The sequence below is a fragment of the Mustela putorius genome, unplaced genomic scaffold (assembly GCF_011764305.1).
Source record: "Mustela putorius furo isolate JIRA1106 unplaced genomic scaffold, ASM1176430v1.1 tig00000487_pilon_pilon_pilon, whole genome shotgun sequence".
NCBI classification, from domain to species: Eukaryota; Metazoa; Chordata; class Mammalia; order Carnivora; family Mustelidae; genus Mustela; species Mustela putorius.
In genome coordinates this window covers 8747562-8763000 of record NW_025421399.1, presented here as the reverse complement: position 1 = coordinate 8763000, position 15439 = coordinate 8747562, and the positions used below count along the sequence as shown (strand labels likewise).

Below are 15439 nucleotides of genomic sequence, written 5' to 3'. Positions count from 1 at the left end.
TTATCTGAGGGGTGGGAAATGCAGGGGGAGAGGGAGAAGCGGACTCCCCACTGAGCAGGGAGCCTGATGAGGGGCTTGATCCTGGGACTCTGAGAGCATGACTTGAACCAAAGGCAGACACCCAACCAGCCGAGCCACCGAGGCGCCAGCTCACAATTATTTTTAACCCATACCTCTCTAACCGTCAATGAGCAAAAATGCAACCTGTATCTGATTTTTTTAAATAACTGCTTAGCACATTGACCTCTTCTCCTATCCATTTTTTTCTTTTCAATAATCTCATTGATTTGATCCAGATGGCCGTTTTCACATTTTTAAACTATGCATCCCTTCTCTAAAGAAATTTTTACAACAGCTGCACTACTTTATATCATGTACACAATACATTTAAATTAAACTCTATTTTAGTTCACTGTAGCATCCAACACTACTTCTCTTTTATTCTTGAGTATTTTGTTTTGTTTTGTTTTGATATGATCTTTTGCTTATCCTTAGGTGGATGAAAGTTCACCACCTAGTAATCTTATTTTCAAAAAGTATCTTGGTGATCTAACTCTGAGGCTTTACACATCTAAGAAGGCCAGCTGTTGCCTTCACACATGAAGGAAAAGTTGTTACTGAGTCATAACATTTTGGCCTAACAACGGAGCATATGTCACTCTACTGTCTTCAGACGTTGAGACTTGCCACCAAGGAGGCTCAACTGACCTGACTTTTGCCTCTTCTTACCCCAGCCCGGATGCTTACAAAACCACTCCCTGTACAGAGGACCAAATGTTACCGAATCTCTTCAGTGGATTTTACCTGATAAAGGGTGACTCTTCTCAATCTGTATAAACAGACCTTCAAGAAAGTTCTCTCCTACCTTCCCTTCATGCTAATTGATTCTGAACCCCCTTCAGGAATATTGATTATTGTCTACTGGTTTTCTGTTTTCTGCTTAAGTTATCTATTCTCTGCCCGTCCTTTGCAGGCTGCGGGATAAAGGTCTGTCCTTCAGATCCCTGACAGGGCGCTCCACAGCACCGTCTCCACCTTCCCCAGCTCCCACGGGGATGTCCCCTCTGCTGCCGTGTTTTCACATTCTCCACATCCTTCCCACGACAATTACCTCTACCTTCACCCCATTCTTTTCTTTATGATGTTTGCTCCCCTTTCCTAGATACCATGTCTTCCAGTACTTTTGATGCTCTCTTCTGGAGTAATACCTTTCATAAGACGCTCCTTTCTCGGAGTCTTCTGTAAAATACTTTCCTTCCTTTGCTCTGCACTGTTTTGCCATAGACCCCATTATGCCTCTGTTCTCCAACTCATCTGTAAATGGCATATTATCCATCTGGATTTGGTGCTTGAGCAAAAAGGCAGGGGGCAGAACCGTGCTTCCATTACATGTCAGCTAGTGTGGCCTCCTCCTCAGGGCTGCCAGGAAGCTCCCAGGATGGTGGACCGGGGATCTCCACAAGGAGGGGTTTCTTTGCACACCTCACAGCTCACTTCTGCAGGACTCCGAAGCCACAGGCCACCTGGAGAACTCACAAGGAGCCGCTGGCGGAGTTAGATCCGTCACCAATATTTTCCATACTGGCACTGAACCTCCCATGCATGGCACGACCAGGGATTTCCCCTCTGTTTCTTTTTCTCTGGGACTCAGAACTCTCTGCGTGAAAGCATAACTGAGGTTTAGCTCTTCCCATTAAAACTTCAAAAAATTATCCATCTTTGAGAAAAATCTATCTGAAATTACATGGTGATTATGGGCGTGAGCTCTGCAGTCAAACTGCATGGGTTTTGACCCTTCTTCTCTGCCACTTACTTAACATTGTGCCTCAATGCGGCCCCTGAAAAAACAGGGGTAACAGTAACTAGATCTTAAAAATTGTGACGGGTTAATAAGTTCCTTCATGGGAAATAAGTAATTGTGATGAGTTAATAAATTACTCCATGTAAAGCTCTTAGAACAATATTAGGAACATAATAAATGCCCCACAAATGTTAAAAATTATCATTACCTTCTCAGATTGAATATTCTAGACCTAAACATTTTCTTGAAAACTCAAGGTCGTTGTGAAGACCGAAGTCCCCGGGGTGGCACAATACAGTACATCCCCCAGGCCGCCCTTTCCGAGGAGGCCCCTGCATCACTATGAATTGGTGCTCTTGTAAAAGTGCTTTTTATCACTCTCTTCAATCTTAACCTCTGTCAGGTTTGCAGCTGTGACTTCTTGATGCTGGTCAATGAGCTAACACAAGCACCTTGATCTGATTTATTGCCTCTAAAAGCACTGGAACCATTTCTGAAGCAGGAATGGGACTCTCTGAGGGGGACAAGGAGAGGCTTCCCTCTGAGGTAAACATACCTGTGTCGATGCAAAGACTTTTGAGCCAAGAGGTCCTTAAAGTAAGACACTGCTTCTTTCTCATTTATTTCTACATCCCCAGCACCCAGCACAATACCAGGCCCACACACAAAAATTTTTTTGTCCTTAATTGAACCTATATGTATTGTGTGGTTAAGGGCCTTTTGGGATTTTATTTTTAGTTTTTACCTATATTCCAGATAGTTGTGGTGATGAAGATAATGCTCCGTCAACCCTTGCTTTTTAATGTATGCAAGGCAGTGGAGAAGAATCCAAACCAATTTGTAATCCTTTCCCTACTCTGTATGGTTAATACCAAAAATGAATCTTAATAACTTAAATAATGAAAACACAAACCGGAGAGTCAAAGACACAGCATATATTCCCCAACGTGAGAGTTTGTTGTAAATAATTGATTGCACTAGACATAAACACAATTACTGAACATTTACTAAATGTAGGGAAATGTATGTAAAATGTATGTAAACATATGTAAAATATTATGAATATTTTCCCTGGCAACCCAAGAACTGAAGTAATCAAGAGAGGAGTACTTGTATAAACAAGAACGAGATTCTGCTCTGCACAAGGACACGGACACAGGGTGCCAGCCACGCTGGCGTGGGAAGGGGCGGTGAACTGCTGTACACCCACACGTCCACTGTCTGGCTAACTCCGCCCCAGCTCCAAGTCTCCCCATGGGAGGCACATGGGCCCGGGCTGCATGACTTCTTTGTATAAGTCGCTGCATTGTGCAATTTCATTGTTTAAAACTTGACTCAAGGCACATTGCCCTCTTAAAGAAAATCATGCCTGTGGTAGTTGTAAAATACTACATAATATATTATGTGTAAAGCTGTGAACACTTTAAATTATTTAAATTTATAATTAAAAGAATTATAAGTGAATGCAAAATACTGGAATACTACTTTTGATGGTTTTGAACTCCAGCAGATTTTCTATCTCATCTGTTACATGGTTACAACAGAAAAATTTTAAGCAGGTATTCGAATTCTAGCACGTTTTAGAATATACATGCTTAACATCTGTCTCCCGAACTTCTTTTGGGTAAACAGCACCACCTTTCACTCTTTGGTGACTATTTGGAAAACAATCAATAGGTTATTTGTAGGAGGCAGGTGTTTCCTTGCTAGTAAAATCATTTAGCCTAACCATTTCCTGATTTAACAGATTAGGACACTTCATCAAACAATGACATTTAGTTTTACTACCTATTATTTGTTTGATGTTCAAAGATCTTAAGAGCAGGCAATAGCCACTAGAGATCAATAAAAACCATTAGATAATGTGTGTGTGCCTAAATTAGGGACAGCATTTGATGCTAGCTGTTTCTCTTACCTCAAAGACAAGTTAGGATCTCTCATGCTGCTTTCTTATTGGCGTGAGGAAATAATGTCACTCAGATGGCATTTCCTCCTCCCGAAAAGATATTCAGAACTAAGTTGTCTACCAAGAGTTACTGAGTGTACACACCTGTAACACTGGCCAACAAACAAAAAACCTATACAACCCATTTAGCTACTGACTTCCACAGTCCAGGACCATGTCAGATTTATGCCGGCTCTTTGCGCAATCAGAAAGGATATTCCCTGAGGGGGGTACGAGACATCCAATCTTCAAGGACTGAGATCACAGCGGGTTTAATAAAGAAAGAAGAACAGATGTCAATGTAAAAGGGGGAGACTGTGGAATTAACTGTAAAACAAAAAGTGACCTGCTGAGCAGCATTCTTCCAGTATAAACAATGTTAGAACATATGCAACGGCAACAACTGAGCTTATTTTTCTTTTTAGGATGGCTATTATTTTAAACACTTCTTATTTACATTGAAAACAAGTAACACACTTTAACTAGTTACATTATTAAAAAGCTGAGGCCAACTGACACTTTGTGGAAAGGGAAAAGCTGTCCTTAGGATGCTTAACAAAAAGAATTTCAGTCTGCTCCCTAAGCGAAACAGAACGGGCATGGGTGGAAGGCTACTGCATAGGGACCAGCTGAGCTCTAACCTTCTGTTTCTCGGGTGTGTGGGCCAGGCAGAGGGGCTGATCCAGAAAACTTAGTGTCCTTTGTGGCTAACCAGCCAAGCAAAGACAGCGGTAGAAGAAAGACTGTCTCTCCAGCTCCATCCCTGTATCAAATAGTCCTCAGTAGGACTGACAGAAGTTTGGGAAACACATTCTTTTACAATTAGTCAGTGCATGCCTTTCTCTTTGCTACCAACCCCTCTCCCTATCTCACAGGTACCCACATATCATCTGAGGAAGAAGGGTGACCACAGAGTTTAGTGGAGCAGGGGGCCAAGAAGGTGTTCCTTAATGAACAGGAAGCCAGACATCTGCCCAAAGAATGAACAACGGACTGACAAGGACACCCAGAGGACGCCTTATACAGCGGAGGTAAGGCTTATGATAACGTATGGTCATCTTTTACCAAGTCAAATATTTATGAAGCTGCATGGCTCAAGAGTAAAAACTAAAAAAAATAAATAAATAAATAAAAAATCTTTATTCCAATGAAAGCAGTATTTATCTCTCTTGTTCAGATGTCATTTTGTAGACATGAAATGTATTTAAGACCTTGCACTGAGACTGTATAAAACATCAGCAAAATAAAACCAAAATAACTTAAGCAATTAGAAAATTATAATTTGAAAGGGCATGTATTCAGGTCAATACATGTCGGTTGAAATACTCACTTTTCCAAATGACAGAAACATTCTTCCTAGACATTAAACTCCTGTAAGGCAGAATCTATGTTAATTCATCCTTAACCCACCCCTCCCTCTAACAAGGAAAAGCATTTAATGAATATCTGCTGAGTGACCATATGGATAAGTAAGATGAGATATACAAAGCGTTCTAAGCTACATGGTGCATGGGTGGCTCAGCAGGTTAAGCAACTGAGTTTTGGTTTCAGACCAGGTCATGAGCCAGCCAGGAGTTGGGCTCCACACTTAGCAGAGTCGGCTTAGGACTCTCTTCCCTTCTCCTTCTGCCCCTCCCTCTTTCTCTCTAAAACAAATAAATAAAAAAAAAATCTTTAAAAAAATATATTGTGCTATATAACCTATTTTAATTTGTATGTATTTAATTATTGAAGGGTTAATGTTTTACTCACTTTTCAATAGGTGAGTATTTTACAAATGTATTAATTTAGTTAATATTACAACAGTAAATAATTACAAAAACAACAATAAAATCTTTGCCATTTCAACTATTCTTTTACTTTCCATGTCATACAGGAAACAAATTCAAAATTGAAGGATAAAAGTCACAAAACCATAGAACTCTAGGTTTTATCACCAGGTGTTAAATTCTGTCAATAAACCCCCAGTTATTACCGATAACATGGATGAGCACATGCAGAATTATTCACTGTTGTAAATGACAAGAAACAACTATTAAATACATTTCCAAGTAGTAGACAATTCTTTAACTGTTTTATATTCTTTGGTTAAATATTTAGCATTACTATACATACGATACAACAGAATACAAATAGCTCCCATCAATTGTACCATACTTCTAAACGGGTAGAAAAAATATATAATTTCAAAGTCTTATTATAAGAGGTTAACACCATAATACTCTACACACATGAAATACACAAGGGGTATTTTTACATTGATACAATTCATAAACTAAAGAAGCTGTTTATAAACATGAAAATGTATATAAACATGAAAAATGAAGCAAAATTTGATACTGGCTAGCTGAAATAAACTTAAGAAACCAATTGATCCTTTAAGGGCTAGAATGCATGGCTTCATAGAAACTAGCCCTCATTCTTAAGCCTCATGGGCCATCTTAAATGTCTTACAGTGTCGCACAAAACATATTACCTTTTTTTCATAGGTGTGTTTTAAATGACTTTTCTCCATTTGAAATTTATTTTCTTGATCCTGTGAATAATAAATATTTTTATTACACTTAAAGTTGCTACTAGAATCAACGCAATTTGCAATCTAAGGAAATAAATCAATCTACTTGATGACAAATTTTATTTAAGTTTTGCATATTATTACAAGAGCCCTACCTGTCCAATCTTCTAAACTACAAACAGAAATGTGAGTAGCTATGTGTGAGGGCAGAATAGAAAACTTTAGTTATCTGAGGATGCTCCTATCTCAAAAGAGACTTCTTTACAATACAATTGGCCCTTAGGATTAGGAGATTACTTAAAGGTAATCAATTGACTCAATACAGAAATAATACATTTGAAATTATATCGTATATTAGTCTTCAGCAATTCTTGACCATGAGGCAAAAGGAAGGATCTAGAAAATGTGAAGGAGAAAGAGGAAGTTTGAAGACTAGTAGAGAGTAATTTAAAGGGAGGAAATTATTCTAAAATAATAATGTATTTAAACAAAGTTGGTTTTTTTAATGAATCAAAAAATATTCAATAAAATTATTCTTTAGTCTCTATATCCCATTAGCATCTACTTTTGTTAAAATAAATAAGATGAAAAATGATACAATGCAACAAAAGAAAAAATGGCTCCCTGTATGTCTGAGGATTTTACTTAATTGACTCTTATTTATACATATAATCAAGAAAAGGAAAGGTGAGTTTTAGCCACTGCTCTTTATAAAAATACAGGACTCACCCTTAGTTGTTGCTTTCTTTGAAGTTCTGATTCCTGGAGCTGCTGTTTTAATTGACAGATGTTCTCTTCTAGTTCTTTAATCATACCAGATGCCTACAAGAATTTTAAGAATAATGAAAAACAGTACCATCCTAGAACTTCTGGGTGAAAATATTTACTTTTCCCCCTGACTGAAGGTTTAATCAGAATTGAAATCATCTATAAATCTGAATGAAAAATATTTTTTTAAAAGTTTAAAAACTAATCTTTTAAAGTCAAAATATAAACTAAATTCTACACAGTACTTAGAGTTACAAAAATGTAATGCTGACGTAAAGACAATGGGCTTATAGAAAACCTTTTAAATCTTAATTTTCAAAGTAAATCTACTGGAATACTTAAGTGATGAAATAGCAAGTAATTGACTACCTTAGAATTAGAGCTACAGGATTCTCTTTGTGGAAAGTTTCAGTATCAGACACAAAAGTGTGTGGATGCCAGTGAGTGTGCCTATGGACTCCTTTATGAATGTGTACGTGATACTAGGAAAGCTAAAGAATGACCCAGATTTCAAATAGTAACAGGGTATATACTTACTCTATAAGATGCATTATTGATACAACTGAGCATTTCTACTTGAATTTTTATGTTTACTCCTTTAAAAAAAGTTGGTACTTAAAAGGGTTAACTTATAGCAGAATTTAGTTTATTAAATATTTATATTATGCTCTGTATTAGAGATTCCGCATTTTCAGTATTTTAAATACCAATAAAAATTATTAAATTTTCAATTTTATCAAGAATTAAGCAAAAAAGAGACAAATTTCAAATGCCAAATAGTTTGCTTCCACATGGCTACATACAGCTCTTTGCCCAGTAAGATTAAGTAACTACTCTGCATGGCTCTATCTACCCGCACAGAATACCTTAGAAGCTGAAAGAGCATGTTCCTTTTTCAGAAGGCTTATATCAGCATCATGTTTGGTTTGTAATAGTTTCATGTTTTGTTCATAATCGTTTATAAGATGATCTTTTTCTTTATGCAGTATGTTGCGCCTAAAAGCGTAAGATAATAAAATATACTTCTAACATTTAGAATCAATACCAAAAATGAAAATTTTTAGTGAACAGAATTCAAATGCATTATCTTTCAATAGATAAGCAAGTATCCACATTTTATTTTATATTTTTTTAAGATTTTATTTATTTGACAGACAGAGATCACAAATAGGCAGAGAAGCAGGCAGAGAGAGAGAGGGGTGAAAGCAGGCTCCCCACAGAGCAGGGAGCCCAATGCAGGGTTTGATCCCAGGACCCTGGGACCATGACCTGAGCCTAAGGCAGAGGCTTTAACCCACTGAACCACCAAGGTGCCCCAAGTATCCACATTTTAACCACACACTAACAGTTTAACTTAAATGTTATGCTTCTTCTATTAAATAGGACTTCTAAAATTAACAAATGGCAATATTTAAACCAGAAACTTCTCAAGGTTAAATGCACAGGTGTGATTAATTTTGGTAAATAATTTTTAGTTAAGATCAGTACTTTACAGCCACATCTGATAGATATCTGACTTCAGACAATACCTTGCCTTTACTTCTTGTAATTCATTACATGTTATCTGGTAACATCTTTCAATTTCTAATTTTTCTTGAATTAATTTTTGTTTCTGTAAGTTACTATTCTCTGCTTCTCCAGTCAGCTGCTGGACACGGGACTCCAGTTCCTTGACCACCTGGTTCTGAAAGAATAGGACATTGTTAGGAAAGCCTCTGACTTTATAACACTTCTGTATCATTAAGTAGCCTTTAGAAAATATATACCCTATTACAGATAAGAATATAGAAAATAAATGTATCATAAATCATACTCGTAAAAATTAAATAAACCCTTAACTCAACAAGATCTTAAAAAAAAAAAAAGCTTTCTCCCATAAGAGTAAGAACATCATGATTATATGCTTTTAGCTATTCATTCAATCATGCATTCATTCAATGAGTAATTACTGAATCTGGTATTATTTCAGGATCTGGAGACAAATAAGTAATTACAAATTACAAACCAGTAAATAAGAGAGACGAAGTTCTTATCATCACAAAAGTTACATTCTCTTTATGCAACTGCTAATAAATATATATCTGGCAATGTTTTTTACTCTTCACTTGAAGCTCTAGAAACTTCTTAAAATCATAAAAATAATGTAATAATATTTTTAATTAACAATTTTTATTTAAAAAATAATATACCTATCACATTAGGGCATAAAATACTTTATTTCATAGTTGCAGTATTAGTAAATGAAATTTCATTTGTTTCATATTTTTATTTACTTACCATTTTATCAAGCACTGCATTTTCCAAAGTTTTCAAAAATATCACATAATTAAATCATTTCCCTATTATATGTTTAACTTATTTTGAATTTTTCATCTTTATAAAACTAGATCAACATGTTTATGACTACATACTTTAAAATTAGGGTAAGCAGGCATTAGCTGAAGGGACAATTGATTTTCATCTTAACAATTACACTTCCAGTAAGTATAAGTAATTAGAATAGGTTAGGATGATGCTCTAATCAATTAGGATCCTTTTTTAAAAAATACTTTACTTATTTATTTGACAGACAGAGATCACAAGTAGGCAGAGAAGCAGGCAGAGAGAGAGGGGTGGAAGCAGGCTCCCCACCAAGCAGAGAGCCTGACAGGGGGCTCGATTCCAGGACTCTGGGACCATGACCCAAGCCGAAGGCAGAGACCCAACCCACTGAGCCACCCAGGTGCCCCCAATTAGGATCTTTTTATATTCATTCTAAGATAAACATTTAAAATAAAGTTTAAGCATTTAATAATATTACAACCCCAACATTCTTTATTCATTCCATCCTTTCTTCATTGTAATACAAATTTAGGTATATAATTTAAATTTTGGAAGCAACAGATTCTGAATTTGAGAAATGAAAATAATTACACAAAATGTAAAAACATGGTATATAGATACGGTATATAGAAAATACATACAATTCCTAGCTCAGAGTCTGACACATATCAGAGGCTCAGATTTCTTCTCCATGGATCCTATTCACTCTGCCTCATTATTAATGATCCCTCTGCCTTGGGAGTTCCTTTTAGAAGATAGTTCAATTTTCCAATACATATTCTAAATTCTCCTTGTTTCCTAAATATCGATTGACTGGAAGAAACAAAGAAAAGAATACATACTTGGCCTTCCAGTTTTAAATGGCAGAAATAAAAAATTATTTCTATTCCCTTTTCTCTTGGAAATTACACAAAAGAGACAAGATACACTAGAAACAGAAATGAAACTCTGTCTTAATAAACCCTAGGAGAGGAACTTCTATCTCTCCCTATGAAGGAATAGCTTACAGCAGATCACACTTACACCGAGAAAAAGTGAAAAACCCAAAAGACACCAAGAAAAAATAAATTCAAAGGCCTTGGAGAACTTTCAAGGCAGGTAGGACTTAAGGGGGCCAGAGAAAGAAACCTCAGAGAGCTGAGTCAACACTCCGTAAGCTGCTTTCACCTTTGAGGCATTCCCCAATCTTGGAGAATGAGGACGAGGCAAGGCAGTTAGAGCAGGGAATGGCCTAGGCAGCCAAGACTTGAGAAACCAAAATCCCTGAGAGAATGGCTGCACGTAGGAAGGGGCTTCACCCAAACAGTTTTCTCCTCAAGGAATTTCCCAAATTCCTAACATTTACAGGGAAGATGGCTAAGAAACCAAGAGAAAATACTCTGAAATGCAGACTCGTGTTTTCGGCATGTCACTGTACTTAGGAGTAAAAAATTGTAGATTATTATTCAAGGAGGAAGGCCCCAGGTAACATCAGAGACTTTGACCTCAAACTGTGTAGAAGGCCACCTAGGAGTGGAAGTGAATCAGAGGTACAAGGACTGCAACCCAGCCTTGAGTCACCTCGGTCCCTGAATGGATCGAGGGGAGCTGTCTCCACACCAGACACCTCTCCTGGGTCACAGTGGCATCTCTCTGGGGAAGATAACGTGATCCAGAGCATTTACTATCTTTCATACACAACGTCTAGCATTCAGTTAGAAAATACCAGGCCAATCAAAAATTAGAATCAAGAAGGAAAAAAATAAAACAGAAATCAACATGCAGAACGGCCCAGATACTGAAATCTAAAAATCTGTGAGGAATGTTACATGACTCAAAATACAGAGGAAGATCTGCAAAATGAAATGATGATCAAATAGAAATGTAGGACTACTCCAAGAAAGCATGACCCATGGCTGGAGATCTTAGAAAATGTCATCAGAACATAGTTATCCAAACTAAGTGGGATGCAAATAATCTGTTGCTTGGTTCAACAATAACATATACACAAGTTGTGACTAGAGCATCTCTGAACACAATCTGGCATCAAAGAATAAGCAGGAAAGTCTGGGCTAGGTGAAAAATCACACAAAGCCAACTTCACAGGAAGCGAATTATGACTGAGGTCAATTCAGGGAAAGAAACCACAGTATGAGAAGACTTACAGCACCTGTAGAATAATAAATGCAACAGAACTCACTCATGTGGCGAGTTGGTCATTTTATCATCACCCTGCATAGTAAGACAGTTATTCATTTTATTATTTTTTTAATTTATTATTGTTTTATTTTTACGATGCATTTTCAAGGCATTTTCCTAACTCTCGTGTTGTCTTACATAAAATAGACCCAGAGTAAGTAAAATAAATTTAAGGGAAAGCACTTAGATGTATTTTGAAATACCTTAAGGACAACAATATTTAGGCAAAGTAACCTTTTTCAAACTGTATACAAAGAACTGAGAGGATAAAAAAGTAACAGAAACCTCAAAATGGGGTAAAAAATTATTCAGGAAAAAAGATGCTCTTGAATCACTGCCTTGCAGGCTGTGACAGACAGTGTAGAGGAGAATTCTGGGTAGAGAAGATCAGGATAAAGAAACGAACAAGTAACTGTATAGTTAATGACAAACAGATTACCTTGTGTGCCAAGAATACCTTCCCACATCGTGAACTCAAAGGTGGCACCCGGAAGATGAGGTTGTTGTTCTTGAATGGGCATGGCTTATAAGTAGAAGTTATAAAAGGCATTAGATTAGTACCTAAAGTTCTCTATCATGGGTAAATGGGACAAACTGCATTTGTGGGGTATGGAACAAGAGGAGACAGGGAGAGCAACTAGCGGGTTACTAGAAGGGTCTTGGAATGAGGCAACAATGGCCTGAACTCAACTGGTAGCTGTGGAAACAGAAGGAAAGAGAGAAAACCCAAGAACAGTTTTGGAGTAGTAAATAGTATGATTAGGTAAAATACCAAGTAAAGAAGATGACAAACAGCAAGAATTCTAAATCTTCCAGGCTCAAAATCTAATATGCCAAGAGAATTATAGGACATTGGGAATTAGAGAAAGCTCAGCAAAAAGTATTATTTTGGTAGGAAATATAAAACAAGATTTTCCAAGTTATTAAGAAATTATAAAATAACCAATGGGCCTTCGGTTATGCTAGAATAAGATATAAGGACTGGAGATACAAATGTTGGAATTTTACACACAAACATTTGAAATGCTATAGGAGATAAAAATTAGAAAGGGTTAGTAACTCAGCAACTATTTACAGTGGCAAAAAGAGTGACATATTTTATCTTATTTCATAAATTTATTGAAATATGACAAAAAGGCATACAAATCTTAGGTACACACTTTAATATCTATTTACAAACTGAAAACACCCATGAGCCACTATAAGATGTAAATTTTACCAGCCATTCTGAAGCCTTGTTTGTCATCCTCTCTGCACAAGCAACCACTATTCTGACTTTCATCACAAAAAAACTAACTTTGGCTTTGTTGAGTTTCCTATAAATGGAATCATAGAGTACTGTTTTGGGTCAGGTTTCATCATGCATATTGTATGTCTGAGAGATTCATCCATGTCATGGGGTATATCCATAATTAAAACTTTTTCATTGCTATATATAGTTCTCCCTTGTGTGAATGTACATAAAATAATTTATCCACTTATTGATGGCTGTTTTCAGTGTCTGGCTATATAAAAATAATATATACATATAATATATACATAATAATATATATATATAAATAATATATTAAAATAAAATAAAATATATATATTAAAAAAATATATATGTATATATAATGTTGCTTATTAACACTTCCATAAATACTTTATGGTACATATATATGCACTGATTTATTTTGGTTACACTTCCTGCAGTGAATTTGCAAATGATTTGAGTCACAATTGATTTGAAACCTATGCCCATGCAAAACTCTGTTAAGTGGGTACTGATAACAGCTCTAGTCATCATTGCCAAAAAGCAACATAAACAAGATATCATTCAATAGATACATGAGTAAAAGTATGGTACATCCAGATAACTCAATGTTATTCAGCAATACAAAGAAATGAGTTTTTAAGCCACGAAAACACATGAAGAATCCTTATTTGTATAATTGTTTAGTGAAAGAAACCAGTCTGAAAGGGATACATCCTGTATGATTCCAATAACATGACATTTTGAAATAGACAAAACTAGGCAAACAGTAAAAAGATCAGTGGTTCCCATGGATTCTGGGGAGAGGGGCAAGGGATGAACAGAGTAAAGCACAGGTGATTTTTTAGAACAGTGAAAATATGTAGGACACTATAATGACGGATACATGAGAAGATCCACTTGTCAAACCACATGGAATTTTAAGGCACAAAAAATGAACTCTATGTTATGCAAATTTTAAAAATCACTTAAGAATTGGGAAGAAATGCAGACTGACAAGGGAATCTAGTTATATTATATGAAAAAACTCATTGAAGGGATGGTGTAGAAGTGATAGCCTAAGCAATTTTAAAATGAGTAGAGCCTGTAAGACCAAAAGCAAAAAAGAGCGCTCACAAGTACTGCACTCAAAGTTGGTTCTCATGGGTTATGGGTTAATAACTCTGATACCGGTATACACGGTATACACGTATACGGGAATGCAACAATTAAGTAACAATGAAGGAGGGTGGTGGAAGTCAAGTTTCCACTTGGATTAAGAATTTACAGACTCACAATGGGAAGAGGCTAGAACAATCCATGTGGTAATTTATTTGAGTTACTGATATAAGTAAAAAATTGTGTTTAGATAGAGATGATTACATATAGAAATAGAAATATTTAGAGAAATGTATATATGCACAGGTTAGTATATGCACAGACACTCCCTTGCTCCATCAGGTAAAAGGGCATAAAAGAAAAGACACCCCAACAGTAATGAGTGCACCTAACACACAGATCTTGCTTTCTGATACCTTCTCCATGGTATCCGCACTGATGGGGAGATGTCAGAGGGGCACAGGAACCCACTGAAAGATGTCCCACTGGCCAAAGCTGGAACAATGTAAACAACAAAATGAAGAAATACTGGACTATCACCCAGAGTATTAAATAAATACCCCAAGTCCACACTGATATAAATAAATGATTCAATAAATGAATATATGAGAAAGAAAAGACAAATCTCCCACACAGAAAAACTTCAAACAATTTATATAGCTACTCCATCATCAAGTATGGTGAGCGGAAGGCCCTACGTCTTAAGCATGGGCTACACAGAGTCATTTTCTACCAAAGAGGACAGTATGGAAATGTGGGGGGTAACTTTAGGGTGAAAACCCTAACAAATCCTACCCTTGATCAGCCCGGTGATCAAGGTTAGTATCAAAAGTGATGTCACTGGGGTGCCTGTGTGGCTCAGCTGGTTAAGATCCGACTCTTGATTTCCACTCAGGTGGTGACCCCAGAGTCACGAGATGGAAGCCAGCGTTAGGCTCTGCGCTCAGCAAGGAGTCTGCTTGTCCCCCTCCCTCCCCTCCCTTGCATGCACTTTCGCCCTCTCTCAAAGAAATAAATAAAATCTTTTTTTTTTTTTTTAAGTGATGTCATTAGTTTCACATACCACGGATACAATGTGATGAGAACAGCACTGCACCTGTGGGATCCTACGGCCTCAACCCAGAGCCCCAGACTAATCATAAGGAAATCACGAGACAAAATCCAACAGAGGAGCATCCTACAGCACGCCTGACCCACATTACTCAAGACTGTCAAGGTCATAAAAAACAAGGAAAGCCTGAGAAACTGTCACAACCAATAGTCAACTAGAGAGACCTAACAACTAAATGTAATGTGACGTCCTGCACGAGATCCTGGTCAGCAGAACACTGCATAATAACTAAGGAAAACTGAATAAACTGTGGAGTTAGTTAATAATAGTGTATCACTGCTGACCCACTCGCTGTAACAGCAAGATGATAATATAGGAAATGGGGGGGTGTACGGAAACTGTGTACCGTCTTCTCAGATTTCCTGCCAATCTAATACTGTTTTTTAAAAAAGATAAAATCTACTTTTAAAAAAAAAATGATTATTGAATTCAAAATGATGAACTAC

General features: G+C 36.7%; 1 protein-coding gene across 7 annotated transcripts in view; it reads right to left on the bottom strand.

The window, feature by feature from the left end:
• The window catches only part of CEP112 (centrosomal protein 112), a 408382-nt gene that overhangs the window by 293028 nt on the left and 99915 nt on the right, over positions 1 to 15439 (bottom strand). For all 7 annotated transcript variants that reach the window (XM_013054507.2, XM_013054504.2, XM_045080931.1 and 4 more), the window contains 4 exons: positions 8559 to 8713; positions 7896 to 8025; positions 6991 to 7083; positions 6223 to 6282 (listed from right to left, as the gene is read on the bottom strand). In XM_013054507.2, the coding sequence (XP_012909961.1) occupies positions 6223 to 6282; positions 6991 to 7083; positions 7896 to 8025; positions 8559 to 8713 (438 nt within the window). The remainder of the gene's footprint in view (positions 1 to 6222; positions 6283 to 6990; positions 7084 to 7895; positions 8026 to 8558; positions 8714 to 15439) is intronic.